The 20,527-nt window shown below is 48.4% G+C and overlaps 1 protein-coding gene and 1 pseudogene across 1 annotated transcript; one reads left to right on the top strand and one right to left on the bottom strand.

The window, feature by feature from the left end:
• Positions 1-1,523: 1,523 nt before the first annotated feature.
• On the bottom strand, positions 1,524-18,781 carry Resp18 (regulated endocrine specific protein 18). Its single transcript, XM_004662831.2, has 6 exons — positions 18,659-18,781; positions 8,236-8,347; positions 6,152-6,256; positions 4,350-4,477; positions 3,922-4,011; positions 1,524-1,574 (listed from the first exon to the last, which is right to left on the bottom strand). The coding sequence occupies exons 1-6, from the start codon at positions 18,779-18,781 to the stop codon at positions 1,524-1,526; spliced, it is 609 nt and encodes a 202-aa protein (XP_004662888.2).
• Positions 18,782-18,879: 98 nt separating this feature from the next.
• Positions 18,880-20,247, top strand: LOC101606695 (annotated as a pseudogene).
• The last annotated feature ends 280 nt before the right edge of the window (positions 20,248-20,527 follow it).

The following is a 20,527-nucleotide window of genomic DNA, read 5'->3' as shown; positions in this document are numbered from 1 at the left end:
GATTCGAAAATGATGTATAGGGGCTGGAGAGATGGCTTAGTGGTTAAGGCACTTGCCTGTGAAGCCTAAGTACCCAGGTTCAATTCCCCAGTACCCACTTAAGCCAGCTACATGAGGTGATGCATGCATCCGGAGTTTGTCTGCAGTGGCTGGGGGCCATGGTGTGCCCATCATATCGGCTTCTTCATACCCCTCTGCAAATAAAAAAATATATATATATATTTTTAGGTATGGTTTCTAGCTCAGGCTGACCTGGAATTCACTACGTAGTCTCAGGGGCCTTGAACTCACGGTGATCCTCCTACCTCTGCCTCCTGAGTGTTGGGATTAAAGATGTGCACCACCACGCCCGGCTTTTTGTCTTCTTTTGTTTTTTTGAGGTATGGTCTCATTGTAGTCCAGGCTGACCTGGAAATCACTATGTATTCTCAGGCTGACCTTGAACTCATGGTGACCCTCCTATCTCTGCTTCCCAAGTGCTGAGATTAAAGGCACATGCCACCATACCCAGCTAAAATATATTTTTTAATATTTAAAATTTTTTTAATGATGGCACTAGAGAGATGGCTTAGAGGTTAAGGCACTTGCCTGCAAAGCCTAAGGACCCATGTTCAGCTGTCCAGGTCCCACTTAAGCCAGAGGCACAAAGGTGAGGCAAACGCAATGTCACACGTGCCCACTAGGTGGTGCAAGTGTTTGGAGTTCCATTGCAGTGGCCGAGGCCCTGGCGTGCCAGTTCTCTCTCTCTCTCACTCCAAAATTAAAAAAAGAAAGAAAGAAAATGATGTATAACCTAATTCCATGACAGCAAACACTTTGTCTTTCACAAGTGTCTTCACAGGGCCTGGGAGAGTGCCTAGCACAGAGTAGGCTGAGGGTAGGTGGGCCTAAGAGACAAGGAATTGGCTGTAGTAGTTTGTGTGGGGGATGATCCCAGAACTCAGGAAGGCGGGACTGGAAAGTCAGTAATGTAATGCATGACCATGCCGTGCAAGTGGCTTGTTGGACAGGCTGTCACTATGCGCTGCTGGGCTGACAGTCACTGAAGATAACTCTAAAGAATCAAATTGAAAACCCTTCAGAAGTGTCCCTAAGGGTTGGAGGAGTCTGGGGTATTTTGTACGGTCTGCAGTCAATTGACTGGAGGCAAATATGGAGTTCAGCTTCCTGTAACATGACAGACTGGGAAAGCGGACCACGCAGCGTGGCTGGGGTGCCTGTGGGCAAGGTCATCACTCCAGTCATGGTGCCCCTCACTTTCCCTGTTGAGAGACTGATCGACGAGATGGAAACAAGACAGAAACCAGCCTGTTACCGAGCACTCGGTGTTGTGTTTCCTTCATCGGCCACCTCCCTTGGAGCCCCATGGTCAAGTTCACACCCCACTTGCCCTGCTGCAAGACAAGCTCACAGACACTGTTTGCATGGAAGTCTTTAATTTCATCCAGATTTGGGCCATCCAAGAACTGTCCCCTGGAGGGCAATGGGGAGGGCACTGGGGAAGAGAAACCTTATAGGAGGTCTCAGTCGGCCACCAGGTTGCGGCCCACAGTGGGAAATCGCCCAAGGAAGCCCTGAAAAAAAACGAAGAAACAGAGGATCTGGAGTCATGATCCAGGGGGGTGGCCCCTCCCTCACCTACCCTCCTTCCCCAAATACTTCAAGACCGCCTGATTTGAGTGCCCTTCCACACAGAGATTCAGCCCACCTCCTCCGCTTGTGACTTTCCCCTAGGCTGGGGCTGGAGAAGATTGGCAGCACCTTGTTTGCACCTTCACAGCGCCACAACCAGCTCCCCAGAGGTGGGTCTTTGTCACTTAACTTGTATTACGTTGTCCCAGCAACTAATCCAGGTTTAGGAAGGCCAGCTGCCCCATTATGGGTGCCTGTTTCCCTGGACAGCACCAGGGAATGAGACCCCCCCTGAAGTGTCAGTAGATAGAGGCGTGGCCAGCAGGGAGGAGGGCCCCCCACCCAAGCCACCCCTTATCCATCTCCCTCGACCCAGGGCCTGCTCCTTTCACCCTCTCTTTTATTATTTCTCACCATCCAGTCCCCAACATCACAGTAGTGGCTTTTTTAGGGAAGGACAGAGTGTTGCTTATGTATCCCAGGTTGGCCTTGAATTTACAATCCTCCTGCCTCAGCCTCATGAGTCTGAGATCACAGGTATGTACCACAACACCTTACTACTAGGGTGACCTTTTAAAATTATGTCACATTCTATTTCCTTCCTTAAAACATCCCAATTAACCTCCCAGTGTACTTGAAATACACAAACCTTCTGCTGTGTGGTCTGGGAGCCCCTGTGTGGAAAGCCCTGGGCTAACTTCTCCATGCTCATCTCTGTTACTGACTGCTCTGTCTGCTCCTCTAATACTCCATGGCATTCTTGCCTCACGGCACGTGTGGTCGCAATGCCCTTCCGTTAGACTTTCCTCTGGCTGTCACCTTCTATAATTTTCAGGGTGGGGAAGTCTGATGTTTGGAGCAGCTCCATCCCCGCTGTTAACCTTGAGAGGAAGAGCAAGGGCTGTGCAGGGGAAAGGGCTAGAAATCAGGAAGCCTGGGTGCCCGTCATGGCTCTGTATAATATAGTATAATTGCCTTGAGTAAGTCCCGTGCCCAGCCAGGCTCCTCTTTCTCACTGGAAAGATGGATGGAAGTTCTAGGTGGGTGGTTATAATCTGGGCCATAGGGTTTCAGGGATTCTAAGGCAATGTCTCTGAGCCTTGTCCAGGCCACAAAATAGAGCGAGGGTGAGGCCTTTCAATTCTGCCTCTCATTTATTAGGGAGCTTTACAATCAGCTGCTCTATACAAGGGACCCTCTTATCTAAATGGAGACCTGCCCAGTTTTCAAGGTCTGTCTCACCCTCAGAGCCGATGCATGAGCGAAGGAAGATAGGAACTTCCCTAGAGCTTCCATCATCTGCCCAGCCCTGCCTGTCCCGTCTGCTCTGGATGCCTGGCTACAGGCACTCTGGGAGAGATACAGAAAAGCAGGGCTGCCCTTTGCTGAGAACATCTGTGGTGGTTTGAATGTAGCATGTCCCCCACGGGCTCACGTGTTTGAACATTTAACCTCCAGACAGTGGCGCTACATGGGAAGGTGGTGGCAGCGTTAGGAGGAGGCTCCCTGCTGGAGGAAGGGTGACTGGGAGCAGGCCTTGAGGCCGATATCCTGGGTGCAAGTTCCATCCTCTCTCTGCTTCCTGACTCTGGTGAGATGGTTGGGGTGGGGGTGCCCTGCTCCAGCCTTCCATACCTTCTCCTCCATGATAAAACTTCCTCTCAGAACTGTATTGAGGGCTAGAGAGATGGCTTAGCGGTTAAGGCGTTTGCCTGCAAAGCTTGAGAACCCATGTTTGACTCCCCAGGTCTGACGTAAGCCAGAGGCAGAAGGCGATACAAGCACAAGGTCACACATGCACACAAGACGGCATACGCATCTGGAGTTTGATTGCAGTGGTTCGGGGGGGGGGGGGTCCTGGTGTGCTAATTTTCTTACTCTGTTTCTCTCATTAAGAAAAAAAAAAAAAAACTATTGAGGTAAACCCTTTTCTTTCCATTAGCTGATTTGGGTTGGGTATTTTGTCCGTGCACTGATCCACCACCCAGACACCTACTCACTCTTTCATACCTGCCTCCCTTATTTATTTTTTTAAATATTTATTTAGAGAGGAAGAGGCAGATAGAGAGAAAGAATGGGTGTACCAGGGCCATCAGCCACTGCAAAACAACTTCAGATGCATGTGCCACCTTGTTCATCTGGCTTATGTGGGTCCCAAGGAATCGAACCTGGGTTCTTTGGCTTCACAGGCAAGTGCCCTAACCACTAAGCAATCTCTCCAGCCCTGCCTTCCTCATTTAAACAGATCCTTGTTGGTACCAACCCCCCTAGCAAAAGGGAGTCCCTCACCTTGGCAGGGTGGGTCACCTCTTGTTTCGGAGCCTTTGGAGCCGCTTTGAAGGCAAAGTAATGACCCCTGTTCACCGTGGCTGATGGACTCTGAGGAGAGAAACAAGGAACCCAGAAGAGAGGGTCTCAGAAAGAAAGCTTTGGCCTACAAGTCAGAGGTGTGCAATTCTTGGGAAGATACGTGAATCTCACCTCGGGGAATTAGAGCCGAAGTTTCACTTCCCACTTGCCTCTAGAGGAGACCAGGGGGCCAAGTGGGACCGAGGCTTGACAATACCCTCATCTTTTACAGGTATGATGAATATATCATGGAACGGTTCCCTGCTGATCTTACAGCACACTGCTCTCAGTGGCTCCTACTTACAGTGTTAGTATCCCTGTCTGTCTGCCAGATAGCATGGGCTAATCTCAGGACTCACGCACCTCACCCCAATGGATTTAGGGGGGAAAACCACCTTCCCATCCTTCAGGCATGGATCTTGGGGGTGGGGTCTGCTGCTGTGCTCCATCTTCTGGGTCATCACATCCTGGGTAATGTCATCCATCCAGAACAGACCTGCCAGATCAAAGAACGGGGTGAGTTGACACCAGGGACCAGAGTGACCTCTCCCTTAAGAACACAGAGCACCCCCTTTTGTGAATATTAAATGACAAGGTGTAACACAGTGCTTGGCATGTCATAATGAGCCTCTGATCACTTGATACCATGGTGAGGATTAAGTGAGGTTCAGGATGTAAAAAAAAAAAAAAAAAAAAAACCCTCTAAGGAAGTGATTCAAGCTTTGCTTTGCATCAGAATATTTTGCAAGGCTTGTTAATACAAGATTTATGTTTTGTACATCTAGAATTTCTGATTCAGTGAGTTTGGAGTGAAGTTCAATAATTAATATTTCTGGGGTTGGGAAGATGGCTCAGCAGTTAAAGGCATTTGCTTGCAAAGCCTGCTAGCCCAGGTTCAATTCCCAAGCCATCATATAAAGTCAGACAGGCATCTGGTTGTGCTGGCAAGAGACCATAATGTGTGTGCCTGTACCTGTGTGTGTGTGTGTGTGTGTGCTTTCACACAAACCCATGTGCAAATCAATACAAATTTAAAAAGAATTAGTATTTCTGACAAATTTTCTGTTGGTAAAGGTGCTATTGGTCTGGATATACTTGGAGACCTACTTCTCTAAGGAATTATACACTTACTGGACTCAATAGATTTTTCTAGGCTGGGTGTGGTGGTACACACCTTTAATGCCAGCACTCAGAAGCCTGAGATAGGAGAATCACTGTGAGTTTGAGGTCAGCTTGGGCTACAAGGTGAGTTCCAGATCAGCCTAGGGTAGAATTTAGGCACTACCTCAAAAAAAAAAAAAAAAAAAATCTAGCCAGGCTAGAGACATGGCTCTGTAGTTAAAGGTGCTTGCTTGAAAGCCTGGTAACCTGGGTTTGATTCCCCCAGTACCCATGTAAATAAAGCCAGATGCACAGAGTGGTGCATGCATCTGGAGTTCACTTTCAGAGGCAAGAGGCCCTGTAACACCCATTCTCTCTTTCTCTCATTGCAAATTAATAAATAAAATATGTAAAAACTAGATCTTCTATGTGCCTCTCTCCCCTTTGTGAAACTCTGAAGGGTCAGCCATCTGTCTCCAGTGGCCTCTCCTTTTCCTTCCCTAGTATTTTATTTTCATTTATTTATTTATATGACAGAGAAAGAGAGAGAGAGGGAGGGAGGGAGAGAATGGGCATGCCAAGGCCTCCATCCTCTGCAAGTGAACTCCAGATGCATGTGCCCCCTTGTGCATCTGGCTTACATGGGTCCTGGGGAATCGAACCAAGGCCCTTTGGCTTTGCAAGCAAATGCCTTAACCACTAAGCCGTTCCTTCAGCCCTCCACTTTTTTTTTTTTTTAACTCGTCTCCTCTGTCCGTTTCCCTGCTTCCCGCTCAGAGGCTGAAGCATGCGTATCACTTCCTGGCTGAGCACCTAAGGAGTCCAGGTTCTGGAAAACCTCAATTCTGAGGGTTGGGACTAGTCCCAAGGAGCATGTGCTGTTCTCCAGGGAGCCTCTTACCTAGACTCTGCTCCCCTCCTGTCTTCTGCCCTTCTCCGCGGAGGCGAGCACGAGAAAGTCTCAGGTAGACGTATGAGGAAGAAGACTCCTCTTGTGGGGTCAGGCAGTCTCTCACAGCTCCCCTCTCTATCTGACCTGGCCTCTGCCTCCTCTCCAGTTTCTACTCACCTTGGGGTACAATCTGGTGGAGTATTAGTTGTAAGTGCCGGAAGACTGGAGCTGCCAATCCTTGAAACGGCCAGAACTGCCTCAGTTCTGCTTGTCCCTGACCATCTAAGGACAAATCAGTGATGTCAGCAAGGACCTTAACCAGAGCATTTCCAATCCCAGTTGAAGAGAAGCCCCTGGCGCCCCTCCACGGTCACCCCTGAGCTGGGCCCTTTCCTTCTTCATGTCTTCCTTCTATCGTTTTTCTCTGCCTCTCCCCCCATTCTTCATCCCCCAGGTCCCGTTCACCCTTGCATCTACTTCCAGGAATGAATCTATCTCTCAGTCACAAAATGGCCTGTGAAAGTGAGAGCTACCCAGGTGGGATGTGTAGTCAGATGGACAGGTCGGGTGTGGGGAAACAGGTGAACTTCATCTTAGAGCCCTTTGAAGGAAGGAGAGACCTGAATCCTCAGAGAATGTTCCAGCTCCCCCATTATCTTCAAGGAGTTGGACCCAGGACCACCCTCCATACCAAATTTTGTGTACATTCAAGTCCTTTACACAAAGTGGCTTAGTGTCTGTATAGGACCCATAAACATCCTCCTGTATATATTTACTTCAAGGCAGGGTCTCACTCTAGCCCAGGCTAGAGTGAATTCTCTGTGTAGTCTCAGGGTGGCCTCGAACTCACAGCGACCCTCCTACCTCTGCCTCTCAAGTGCTGGGATTAAAGGCGTGCGCCACCACACCTGGCTCTCCTTCTTTAATTTTTTTTTTTTTGTTTTGTTTTTCGAGGTAGGGTCTCCCTATAGCCCAGGCTGACCTGAAATTCACTAGGTAGTCTCAGAGTAGACTCACAGTGATCCTCCTACCTCTGCTTCCCCAGTGATGGGATCAAAGGCTTGCGCCACACACCCAACTCAAAGGTTTTTGTTGTTGTTGTTGTTTGGTTGGTTTTCAAGGTAGGGTCTCGCTCTAGCTCAGGCTGACCCATGTAGGGTCAGGGTAGCCTCGAACTCACAGCAATCCTCCTACCTCTGCCTCTCTAGTGCTGGGATTAAAGGGGTGCGCCACCATGCCAGGCCTTCGTTAATTTTAAAGACAAGGTTTCCTTATGTAGCCCGGTCTGGGGCTGTAGACAAACACCATGGACACTGGTTCTGGACAGGTGTAACAATGGGGGACGTTCTCCCCCACCCCAACCAAATCAGTTTCCTGGCTTCAGGAGAAAGTGGAATCTCCAGCGTCTTAGCCAGAAGGGAAAAAGATCTTCGCGACCTTTGGGAGTTCTCTGAGGCAGCGCTCCCAGAGCAGCGATGGGGACAGGAGACCGGGACCCAGGGCGCGGCGGGCGCTGTCCGTGGTGCTTAGAGGTGACCTAAGCCCGCCGCGGCCGCAGCCCAGGGAGGAGGTTGCGAGAACGTCCACAAGGCTTGGCAGTCGTATGGTCCCATGTCCTTCCCTCATCTCCACCAGACCTCCTCCCACAGTGCGTTGAGAGTCATCTGCACGGTCCTCCAAACCCAAGAATCCCGCGGGGAGAGCGGGCGTCAGGATAGGACTGGGCGCCCTGGTCACCGCGAGGTCTGCTCCGGGATTCCGAGTCTGCGCACTCTCGAGTCAGCGCCTGGTCCACCCAGGATGGCGCAGAGCGGAGAGGGAGGAAGATGGTACCCTTCCCTCCATGCTGCCCCCCCACCCAGCCTAGCTTTCCCCTCCTTCCTGGAACTCGGATCACAGCCCTCCCTAGTCTTTCCGCCCAACCTTCTCCCTGGACACCAGCTCCTTGTCCCCTGCCAATGCCTAGTCCTGGCCACCTCCTCCCTGACCTCTCAGCTCATCTGTCACGAACTGGGGTCGCCCTTGGCCGACTCGTCTTCCCCACCTCATCCTGCACCCCCTTCATCCCCTGACCTGGGCCTGTATGTCAAGCACACCCCCAAGCCTGTGCCTCTTTCTGGGAGACCTCTCTTCCCACGCTCCCCAACACAGCTTTCCCTTCGAGTTTCCCAGCCTCGAGGCCCCCATCCTCTCCTTTCAGAATTGCTCTCTGGTCCTGCCCGCTCCCCGCCCTCCCCACAGCCCCCAGCTTTTCTCCTGACCGTGGGCACTAAAGTCGCTGCAGCCCCCTGGACAGGCAAAAAGCAACAGGAAGCAGACGAGCAGTCGGAGAGCACCGGGGGCCCACCGGCCACAGCACCCACTCCATCTTCCCTGATCGCGAGGGCAGCGCCAGCGGCCAGAGGGGCAGTGCGGGACGGTCCCTCCTCAGCCGCTGGCGCTGGCGACGCGGGTTCTGTTTAGCCCTCCTCTGCAACCCGGCCAATCGCGAGCTGGCCCTGCCTCTGCGGACGCCTTCCCAATCCCTCCTTCCCCATGGCCGCTTTCCAACGAGACCTTTGCAGTCCCCTCCACCCGGTTGCGCTCCTCTCTGACATCAGTCTGGTCTGGGGGTCCGCAGCCTCCGCTCTCAGTCCCAAGGTTCAAGAAGTGATGGCATGACCGGGCATGGTGGCGCACGCCTTTAATCCCAGCACCTGGGAGGCAGAGGTAGGAGGATCGCGAGAGTTTGAGGCCACCCTGAGAATACATAGCGAATTCCAGGTCAGCCTGAGCTACAGTGAGACCCTACCTCGAAAAACTGAAGAAAAAAAAAAAAAAGAAAGAAAAGAAGCATAAGAAAGAGGAGGAGGAGGAGGAGGAGAAGTGATGGCATGAAAGATGGAGGGTGGGCACTGTACCTAGTTCACCAGCTTGTTGTGAGGTTAAAGCATGAACTGCAATAAGTCAGTAAGCATTTCATGAGTTTAGTGATTTTTTTAATTAAAAAATTTTTTATTTATTTATTTGAGAGCGACAGACAGAGAAATAAAGAGAGAGAGAGAGAGAGAGAGAGATTGGACGCGCCAGGGCCTCCAGCCACTGCAAACGAACTCCAGACGCGTGCGCCCCCTTGTGCATCTGGCTAATGTGGGTCCTGGGGAATCGAGCCTCGAACTGGGGAACAGGGGTCCTTAGGCTTCACAGGCAAGCGCTTAACTGCTAAGCCATCCCTCCAGCCCTAGTGATTTTTTTTTTTAATCCTTGATATTCATTTTATCTAATTCACTAAAAACCTTTAGCAATCATATAGGTTCAACCTTTAAAATATGTTGTTGCACATCCAGTCGCACTTTTCCATATCCATTTCAGCTGCTATAGTACAAGCCACAGTACTGTTAAGGGGAAAAAAGAAAGATCTATGACCCCTCGTTTCCTGTGTGTTTATAGAACAGCATGTGAAGTTTTTAAACTCTAGATTAACATTTCAATTTGTTTTGCTGAGAACTGGACACTTTGGGTGGATGCTCTGAACGGCATCTGTCTCTCTCATGTGTGTGGTGGGCATGTGTCACACATTTTATATGTGTGATTGCACATGTCTGAATACTGTGGACGTAAGTAGTGGGCATTGGGCATTTTCCTGAACCACTACTGTAGTTTTTGAGACTGGGTCTCTCGCCGCACCTGGAGCTCACAGCTTTGGTGAGACAGGCTAGCCATCTCTCCCCAGGGATCATCCTGTCGCTCTCCCCAGCACTGGGATTATAGGTGTGCGCCACTATTCTTGCCCCTAGGTGGGTGCTGGGGTTCTGAACTCAGGTTCTCAGGCTGGCATGGCTAGCACTTTCCTAAGCCATCACCCCAGCCCCTGCATTTATCTTTCTTTACCATATGACTCTAAGGCATGGTCCTTTTGAGATTTGGATGTGAAGGTGTTTACCAAAGTCCTCGCATTCCGTGGGTTCTGAACTCCGGGCTGGTCTACCTGGCACTCTGTCGGCAGCCGAAGTCTCTGTTCTGGCATCTGGCCATTAGGCTTTCTGAAATCTCACTCTGTGCTGGTGCCATTTAGAAGGTTAACTAAGGACTTGTGAGGAATGTGTCTGTGAACTTGGGGTTCTCTCTCTGGAGATGACTCATGTCCCAGATTTCTTCCTCAATTTCCAGCTGCCCTGGCAATCCTGTACCAGGAGCGTACTCTCAGCCATCTGTCTCCACGTCTCTCCCAGTTACGCCATTGCTTCCTGGCTGAGCTCCGTGTCCCTACTGCTGAGGGAACTGCAAAGTATCTTCACTAGACAAATCTTAGTGAATGTGGGCCGCAGCTGACGGGGCTTCTATTTTCAAAACGTCTACCCCCACCTTCGTTTTCCAGTTGGTCTCCATGCCTCCATACAACTACTATCTGTGTGTGTGTGTGTGTATTTGAGAGAAATAGAAAGAGGGGGAGGGAGAGAGGGAGAGAGGAAGAGAGAGAGAGAGGGAGAAAATGGGAGCACCAGGGCCTTCAGCCCACTGCAAACAAACTCCAAACCTCCAAACACGTGTGCCCTCTTGTGTGCGTGTGCAACATTGTGTGCTTGTGTCACTGGGTGAGCGGCTTATGTGGGACATGAGTTCTTAGGCTTTGCAGGCAAGTGTCTTAAATGCTAAGCAATCTTTCCAGCCCTCTTTGTGTGTGTGTGTGTGTGTGTGTTTAAAAGATTTTAATTTATTTTGAAAAAGAGAGAAAGAATGGGCACTCGAGGGCTTCTAGCCACTGCAAACTCCACATACATGCACCACTTTGTGCATCTGGTTTTACATGGGTACTGAGAAATCAAACCCAGGTCATTAGACTTTCCAGGCAAGCATCTTAAACACTGAACCATCTCTCCAGCCCTATCTTTGTGTTTTGCCTGGAGTACATAGTGAATAGATTTTTCAGCCCTGGAAAGTATATCTGGTTTTTGCTGGCTGTTTGCTAGACATTTTATTTTTCAATGATTTATAGAAATAATTTGAGACATAGAACATAGGAGCAGGAACCTGTTGGGAGAAATATACTACCCAGAGGCAGAACAGAGGGAAACAGGAACCTACTGGTCTTCACCAGGACTGAGCACAGGTGGGTGTGTCCTCTCTTTTGTAAGATTCCAATCAGCCAGGAGATAACCAACAAAATGACCCACCTGGGAGCTGGAGAGATGGCTTAGCAGGTAAGGCGTTTGCCTGCAAAGCCAAAAGATCCCGGTTCAGTTCTCCAGGACCCATGTAAGCCAGATGCACAAGGGGGCACATGCATTTGGAGTTCATTTGCAATGGCTGAAGGCTCTGGTGCACCCATTCTCTTCCTCTCTCTTTCTTTTTCTCTTTCTCTCTCTCTCAAATAAATAAAGAACTAGTATCATGTTGCTTAAGACTGCCTACTGGAGGGCAGGGAAGCCTGAATCTGCTACACAGTTTTACTCAGAGAAGGAAAGAGCCCAAATGTGAGAAAAATGGGCCTTGGAATTTGTAGGTATGTATGCTAGGCCTCCCCTTCCACCAGGTGAGCCCCCCTCTCTAAACTCAATTCAGAGTGGCCTCTGATGATAGTCTCGATTTGCAGGTCTTTTTTTAAATTTTTTTTTTGTTATTTTATTTTTATTTACTTATTTGAGAGATACAGGCAGAGAGAGAAAGAGTCAGAGAGAGAGAAAGAGAGAGAGAATGGGCGTGCCAGAGCTTCCAGCCACTGCAAACAAACTCCAGATGCGTGCGCCCTTTGTGCATCTGGCTAACTTGGGTCCTGGGGAATCCAGCCTCGAACCAGGGTCCTTAGGCTTCACAGGCAAGCGCTTAACTGCTAAGCCATCTCTCCAGCCCGATTTGCCAGTCTTGAGGCACAGTGACTCAGCAACTGCCAGAGTGCTAGCCTGCCCTGGGCTCATGTCCTGATGGTCTCACCCTTCCCAGTTTCCCCTCTGTGCAGAGCTGGTTAGGACCCTGAGCCTAGACAAGAATAGCAGACTCTCATTTTCATGCGTTGTAGCACCATGGCAACCAGCTCTCATTGTGGGCATCAGTCACTATGCTGATAACGTCACCCCAGCAACCAATCCAGGCAGAAGCAGCACAGCTGCCATGGTGACAAGAGTCAGAGGCAGATTTCCTGGAAGGCGGGAGGACATGGAGCCCCCTGAGGTTCCCGACGCTCTGGGCAGAGTGCATGGCACACGGGAGACCCTCGGCTGTGCCAGCACTGCTGATTCCAAGCCACCACAGTTGTCCTTAGGCCAGGGCAACACTTTCTTTTTGCTTTATTTATTTTATTGAGAGAGAGAGAGAGAGAGGCAGAGACATAGTATGGGTGTGCCAGGTCTTCTTGTCACTGCAAACAAACACCAGATGCATGCACCACATTGTACATCTGGCTTCATGTGGGCACTGGGTAATTGAAATCAGGGCAGCAGGCTTTGCAAGCAAGTGCCTTTAACCACTGAACCATTTCCCAGCCCCCAAGGCAACACTTTGGAACAGGCCTATCCATCCCATTCTGCCTTTAATGGTACATACATTCAACAATGTTGGCATAGTCTTTTTAAATTGTACATGTCTTTTTTTTTTTTTTCCTTTCCATGAAGCCCCATGTTATTTACTTATGCACTTGGCATAAGATCTAAGTCCTTTCCTATTTTCTGCAAGGCACTGTATTGTCAGGTCTGTTTTTTTTTTTTTTTTTTTTCTCAAAGCTGGTCTCCTCATTGGCTGCTTTGTGAATTTTTTTTTTTTTCCCCAGTGCTGGGAACCAAATCTGGAGCCTTGCCCTTGCTACACAAGCACTCTTCCACTGAGTTACATTTTCATTCCACACTGGCTGTTTTGTTTGTTCTTCTGGTATCCCATTAAGAACTATAAATAGGTTTGAGGATGTAACTTAATTGGTAGAAAGCTCGCAGCATGTAAATCTGAGGTGTGGTGCTTGGGAGGTGGAAGATCATAAGTTCAAGCCTATCCTTGGCAACATAATGAGTTTAAGGTTAGCCTAGGATACATGAGGCCCTGTCTCAGAAACAAGCACATATGGGGCTGGAGAGATGGCTTAGTGGTTAAGGTGCTTGCCAGCAAAGCCAAAGGACCCAGGTTTGATTCCTCAGGACCCACATACACGTAAAGCCAGATGCACAAGGTGGCACATGAATCTGGAGTTTACCTGCAGTGGCTGGAGGCTCTGGCATGCCCATTTTCTCTCTCTCTCATACTCACACATAAATAAATAAAAAATTGGGGCTGGAGAGATGGCTTAGCGGTTAAGTGCTTGCCTGTGAAGCCTAAGGACCCCGGTTCGAGGCTCAGTTCCCCAGGTCCCACGTTAGCCAGACGCACAAGGGGGCGCACGCGTCTGGAGTTCGTTTGCAGTGGCTGGAGACCCTGGCATGCCCATTCTCTCTTCTTCTCTCCCTATCGCCTCTTTCTGTGTCACTATCAAATAAATAAATAATAAAATAAATAAATAAAAAATTAAAATGCAAAACAATTTCCCCAAACTAAAATAACATGAAAACTAAAAAAAAAGTACAATAACTAAGATAAAAAATAACTGGAGGAGCTCAATAGTATATTAGGACAACACCAAAAGTATAACACTTTTATTTAAATTCCATAATGAGAGGAGAATGGCCAATAGTCTTGAAGAAATATTGGCTTGGGGCTGGAGAGATGACTTAGTGGTTAAGGGCTTGTCTGTGAAGCCTAAGGACCTTTGTTCAATTCCCCAATACTCACATAAGCCAGATGCACAAGGTAGCACATGCATCTGGAGTTCATCTGCAGTGGCTGGAGGCCCTGGCGTGCCCTCTCGCTCTCTTTCCCTCTCAAATAAACATTAATTAAAAAATTTTTAAAAAGAAACACTGGCTGAAGACTTCCTTATTTTTTTTAAAAGAAGATATAAACCTTCTGATTCACAAAGTTCAGGGAACATGAAATAGGAGAAATCCACAATGTGACACATCATAATCAAGTGTCCAAAGGCTAAACAAAAAAAAAAAAACAACAAAACATAAATCATACACCACTTACAGAAGGACAGTGGTGCAAGGAATCATTACATAGATGAGGGACAGTGTTTGCATGAAGTCCTGGGTTTGGCCCCCAGCAGAGCTCCTAACCAGGTGTGGTAGCTTACTTGTAATCCCAGTACTCAGGAGGTGAAGGCAGAAGGATCAGAAACTCAAGGTCATCCTTGGCTACTCAGCAAGTTCAGGCCATTATGGAACACATGAGACCCTGTCTCAAAAAAAAAAAAAAAAGCATAAATGAATTAAAAAAAAAACACAGAAGAAAGGGCTGGAGAGATGGCTTAGTGGTTGAGGCGCTTGTCTGCGAAACCTGAGGACTCATGGTCGACTCTTCAGGTCCCATGTAAGCCAGATAAACAGTAATGCAAGCATGCGAGGCTGCACATGTGCACAAGGGGGCGCACACAGCTGGAGCTCTAGTGCAGCGGTTGGAGGCCCTGGTGCACCAATCCTCTCTCTCTCTCTCTCTCTCACTCACTCATTCTCACATTAAAAAAAAGCAGTCTGTGGGGCTTGCAACAAACAAAACAAAAGAAAATTGAAGCAATTATATTAATAGATCATTTGACTTTAGCACAGAAAAAACTATGAGGAATATTACATAATGATAAAATGACCACTTCATCAGGACATGCAGCTCTCAGTACCTGCCAGAGCCTCAGACTATATGATGCACTGGTGAACAGTCCAGAAAAGAGAGAAATCACAATTGTACTTTGGAGACTTTAACATTATTCTCCTAGAAACCAAGAGAAGTAGTACATAAAATAGGAGAAAATAGGAGCGGGGCTGGGTGGTGGTCCACCCCTTTAATCCCAGCACTCGGGAGGCAGAGGTAGGAGGATCATCATGAGTTCAAGGGCACCCTGAGATTACACAGTGAATTCCAGGTCAGCCTGGGCTAGAGCCAGACCCTACATTGAAAAGAAAAGTGGGGGGGGGGCAGAGAGATGGCTTAGCAGTTAAGGCGCTTGCCTGTGAAGCCTAAGAACGCATGTTCAAATCTCCAGATCCCACATATCCAGACGCATAGTGATGCAGGTGTGCAATAAAGCACACGTGCACAAGGGGGTGCACACGTCTGGAGTTCATTCACGGCAGCTGAAAGACCCTGGCGTGCCCATCTCTCTGTCTCTCTCTCCCTCTTTCTCTCTCTGTCTCTCTCCCAAAAGTAAAATAATAATTTTTTTGTTTTGTTTTATTATTTTTTATTAACAACTTCCATGATTATAAACAATATCCCATGGCATGCCCTCCCTCCCCCCACTTTCCCCTTTGAAACTCCATTCTCCATCATATCCCCTCCCCCTCTCAATAATAATTTTTTAACCCCCCCCCCAAAAGCAGCAGGTATAGAAGTCACACCAGTGAGCAATTGATTCTAGTTGGCATTTACAGAACATGCCACCCAACAGCAGGGAGTGCCCCATGGAACACTACCCAGATCTGGTATCCTATCCTGGGTTATAAAACAAGCCTTAGTAAATATAAAAGAAGAGAAGTTATACGAAGTGCGTTATGATTATAACACAGCCAAACTAAACATTGGTAACAAATGACCAAGTGGCACAGTGTCTGTTTGGCACATTCGCAGCCCTAGGTTCAATTCCCAGCACAGCAACAACCACCACCACAACAAAAAATCAATAACAATGAAGTCTCCGAACACTTAGCCGTTATAAAACACCCCTAAATAATCCATGGCTCAAAAGGGAAGTCTTAAAGAGAAATTAGAAAATACGTTTAACGGTAAGGAACACATATTAAGATTTGTGGGGTTCAGGTGCTTAGTACTTAGAGGGAAGTTGATAGCACTAAATGCCAATACTGAGGACATCACTAGAAAGATAACTAAAGATAAAAGCCTCAATGACCCTGGGAACAGAGAAGAATCAATGAAGCAGCTATTGGCGAGAGACCTTGCCACGTGCCTGCGTGCTCATGGGGTCTGCAGACTCCTCCCCGCGTGCTGTGCTTTCCTGACTTGGCATCAAGACAATGTCGACTCTATGGAATGTGAGTTGGGTTTTTTTTTTTTTTTTTTATCATCTCCCCTTTTGCTTTCTGGAAGAGATTGTGTAGAAGTTTCATTTCTTATTTGGTAGAATTTGCCAAGGAACCATCCTGGTTTGAACTCAGTTTTCTTTGATTGTCATAAGACTAGGTTGCCTAGTTTCGTTTTTTGTGTGTGTGTGTGAAATTTGACAGTGGTTTTCAAGAATTGGTCATAGGGGCTGGAGAGATGGCTCAGCAGTTAAAGGTGTTTGCTTGCAAAACCCAACAGCCAGGGGTGTGATTCCCCAGTACCCACATAGAGCCAGATACACAAAGTGGTGCATACATCTGAAGTTTGCTTGAAGTGACCCAGAGACCCCAACCTGCCCATTCCCTCTCTCTCATTCTCTATCTCTCTGTCTCCTTGCAAATAGATAAATAAAATAATTTGAAAAAGAAATGGTCATAAGAGACGAGACAGTCTGCATGAGAAGAAGTAGAAATCACAGAACTGGAAAAATCAGAACTGGAAAGTAGAGAAAACCAATCTAGGGTATGTAATTAAATTACTTGCACTGTGGACAACTAACGTTTAGGGTCACTGGGGCCCTTTCTTTAAGATCACAGCTCAAGACAAAACAAGACAGACCAACCCCAAACGCTGCCTGCACTCAAGCGTACCTCTTGCTCGCTCTGTGTTTTCTTTTGTTGTGTTGGTAAAGGTGGGCGACTACACACATGTGAAGTCGCGTCTTCCACAGAAGAGGTGGCGTGAATTACCAAGTTTACCTTTCTCAGCACCCTAACCCAGCCTTTCGATATTCTTTGTGTCTGTGTATAGTGTGCGTGTGTACATGAGTGTTCCTATGCGTGTGCAAGTGTGTGTACGTGTGTGAAGGCCAGAGGCCAATGTTGGCTGCCTCCCTCTATCACTTTCTACCTTATTTTTAAGATCCTGAACCCAGAGCTCACAGATTTGTCTAGCCCAGCTAGCCAACTTGCCCAGCGGGTCCGTCTGTCTCCCACCACCTGAGCGCTGGTGTTACAGGTGGGCTGCTGACCAAACAAGCATTTTCATGTGGCAAAAATTTTATTGACTGAGCTATCTACCCCAGCCCATCTTTCTTTTATTTTATATATATATAGAGAGAGAGACAGAGAGAGAGAGAGAGAGAGAGAGAGGTAATGAAATGGTATGCCAGGGCCTCAGTCCCTGAAATCCAACTCCAGACACATATGCCACCTAGCGGGTGTGTGTGACCTTGGGCTTGCCTCACCTTTGTGTGTCTGGCTAACGTGGGATCTGCAGAGTCAAAATGGGTCTTTAGGCTTCTCAGGCAAGTGCCTTACCCACTAAGCCATCTCTCCAGCCCCTTTTAAATTTTTTTTTTTTAATTTGAGAGATACAGAAATAGGCAGGTAGGGAGAGAGGGAGAATGGGTGCACTGCAAACCCACTCCAGATGTATGTGCCCCCTTGTGCATCTGGCTTACGTGGGTCCTGGGGAATCAAACCTGGGTCCTTTGGCTTTGCAGGCAAGTGCCTTAGCTGCTAAGCCATCTCTCCAGACCCCCTTTTTGTTTTTAATATGGGAACTCTTCCAGTATGTTTGCATGTTTATTGGAACTGAGGGGGGAATAACAATGGTAGAGAGGGGAGAAATTGCTGGGTAGTGTATCTGAGTTGGCCTCTGGCCTCAATTCTTAGGAGTAAACAGCCTTCTTCTCCAAATCCTTCTCCAGTCATTCTCATTTCCATAAGCCACACAGTTACTTCTGCAGCCAACAGCTCTCTAAAGTTAGGCTTCATTTCTCTCTCCTTCTCTCTCCCCTGCAACCCAGACTTGCCAAGACCTATCAACTCATTCTTAATTCATCTCTCAAAGACGTCTCCTTTCTCCTTGCTCCCTCTCTGCCTAGCTTCTGGACCTTATTGTTCAGGCAAGTCTCTGTCTCACTGCTCTAAGTGGCAGCCTCTTTCTCACACATACATATGCCCTGTTCCTACTCTCCCACCCCGCTCAATCCAGCTGTTTTTGTGTGTTTGTTTGTTTGTTTGGTTTTTCAAGGTAGGATCTCACTCTAGCTCAGGCTGACCTGGAATTCACTATGTCATCTCAGAGTGGCCTTGAACTCAAAGCGATCCTCCTACCTCTCCTCCCGAGTGCTGGGATTAAAGGCGTGCGCCACCACGCCCGGCTCTCTTTCTCATTTTTCTACAGCTCAGGGCCCCAGCCCATGGGATGGTGCCACCCACATTTGGAGTGGGTCTTCCAATCCTCAGAATTCTAGAAACCTCCTCAGTGCCATGTCCTGGCTTTGTTTCCATGATGATCTATAGAGATACCATCACACTGACTTCTCCAGCTTTACCTCCACTATCCCAGAGGTTTTCAACTCACCCATGAGGCTGCTTGTTGGTACTTCCTCGTCTTAGAGCAACTGGCTTACATGGGGACTGAGGAGTTGAACCTGGGTCCTTAGACTTCCCAGGCAAGTGCCTTAACCACTAAGCAATCTCTCCAACCCTCATCTTTGATATTACCCATACTCTATTTTCTACTGAACTTGAACCCAGGCCTCAAAAGTCACCTCACTGAAACTTTTCCATGTCACTCATTCACACGTGACATTAAGGATCACAGACTACAAGAGCCAAAAGGTACCTCTGTGCCGAAAAGGCGAGGCGAATGCATAAAGAGGAAAGGGGGAGGGGGTTCGGGTGGTTTCTGGTGGCTGCGCTGCGGGCTTTGTGGGCGGCCAGGGGCTGCGTGCTGCCCATGGCCCATGCTGACCTCTAGCCACGGGCCCTGGGTTCTTCTGTGGGAGCTGGTGGCAAGAAAATAACTCCAAAGCCTGAATTTCTGAGTATGAAAATTCACATAAGATGATGTCAGACAAATTCACAGTGATGGCACCTCCCACCCCTGAGACTGGGGAATTTCATGAAGTCAGATTAGTGCAGCTACTGGTGAACCCAGAAAGGCAGAGCTTGGAGAGTCCCCCTTCTCAGGGGGACAGCTTGAAGCAGGTGACAGTGACCCACTGGAAAATCCAAACCAGAGAAACAGCCCAGGTGTGTAGTAATAGGAAGTAATAGGAAGAAACCCTATTCTGAATTCAAGTCTTCTTATTCTTCAAGGAGAGCTTATTGAAGGGGAGGCCCATCTTTGCAGTATTTGTGGCAAAAGCTCCCTGTTTAATTCAGATTTAGTTGCACATCAGACCTCTCACACGGGAGAGAAGCCTTATAGATGTGATCACTGTGGGAAAGGCTTCAGTCAGACCTCACTCCTCACAGAGCATCCGAGAGTCCACACTGAGGAGCGACTGTGTGTGTGAGTGACGTGTGTGGGAAAGACGTCATTCACTCTGAAGGTCTGGTGGGGCATCAGCAAGTACATACAGGAGAGAAGCCGCTCAAGTGTGTACAGTGTGGAAAGGCATTTTGTCGTAGCTCAGATCTGCTTCGGCACCAGAGCGCTCATACCAGAGAGAGGACTTTTGAATGCAAAGAGTGTGGGAAAGGCTTCAGTCAGAGTCCCTTACTCATTCGCCATTAGAGAATCCACACCCGAGAAAGACCCTGTGAGTGTAACGAGTGTGGAAAGTCCTTTATTCGTAGCTCAAGCCTTATTCAGCATTTCCAGATCCACAGGGAGGTAAAGCAGTATGAACGCACAGATTGTGGGAAGACCTTCCGTCACCGCTCAGACCTCATTGCACACCGGAGAACTCACACTGGAGAGAGGCCCTTTGAGTGTCATGAGTGTGGGAAGGCCTTTATTCAAAGCTTATTCAGCATCAGAGAATCCACAGTGGGGAGAAACTCTATGAAAGTAATGAATGTGGGAAAGCCTCTCTGAATTCATACCTTATCTGACCCCAGAAAATCCACGCTGGTGAACGGGTGTATGAATGTAAAGAGTGTGGGCAGGCTTGTCTGCAGAAAGCCCACCTCCCTGAGCGTCAGAAGAACCACACTGGGGACAGACCCTCTGAGTGCAAAGACTGTGGGAAAGCCTTCATCCAGAGCTCCAAGCTGCTGCTGCACCAGACTGTGCGCACTGGAGAGAAGTCCTGCGCTTGCAGTTACTGTGGGAAAGGCTTTATGCAGAAGCCGAACTTCCTTCAGCACCAGAAGATGCACACTGAAGAGAAGCTTTATGAGTACAGTCAGCGTGGGAAGGGCCTTACCTCACCCCCAGACATGTGTGCCACCATGGCAAGGAAGTCAGTGAGTCTGGAGAGCTGACTTTGAGCTGGAACACTGGGGGTCCTCACAGGAATCTTCTAGATCTTATTCACTCACCCTGTCGTTACATCCTTTCCATGCATAGCCGTATTTATTATTACTTAAGAAATTGCCTATCTGAAAGGTTGGAAAGGGTTCTACTTTCTCATGGAAAGCCACAAGCTACGAGCCCCAGGCTCACAGCCACGCGTCGATGTGTCTCCGTGTTCCGAGCTGTGCCTGTCCCTGCTTGCCTCTGTCCTTGTCTAAAGTTATCACCTCCTCTCTCCCGGCTCCACGA

Source organism: Jaculus jaculus, chromosome 4 (genome assembly GCF_020740685.1).
Source record: "Jaculus jaculus isolate mJacJac1 chromosome 4, mJacJac1.mat.Y.cur, whole genome shotgun sequence".
Taxonomy (NCBI): Eukaryota; Metazoa; Chordata; class Mammalia; order Rodentia; family Dipodidae; genus Jaculus; species Jaculus jaculus.
This window is presented reverse-complemented; position numbering and strand designations above follow the sequence as displayed.

Coding starts and splice junctions, on each gene's coding strand:
- Resp18 (XM_004662831.2), bottom strand. CDS start 18,781: ATGGGCCATGGGCAGCACGCAGCCCCTGGCCGCCCACAAAGCCCGCAG. Junction 6,257..8,235: donor CAGCGACTTTAGTGCCCACG/GTCAGGAGAAAA, acceptor ATTTGTCCTTAG/ATGGTCAGGGACAAGCAGAA. Junction 1,575..3,921: donor AGGTGACCCACCCTGCCAAG/GTGAGGGACTCC, acceptor GTTTTTTTTCAG/GGCTTCCTTGGGCGATTTCC.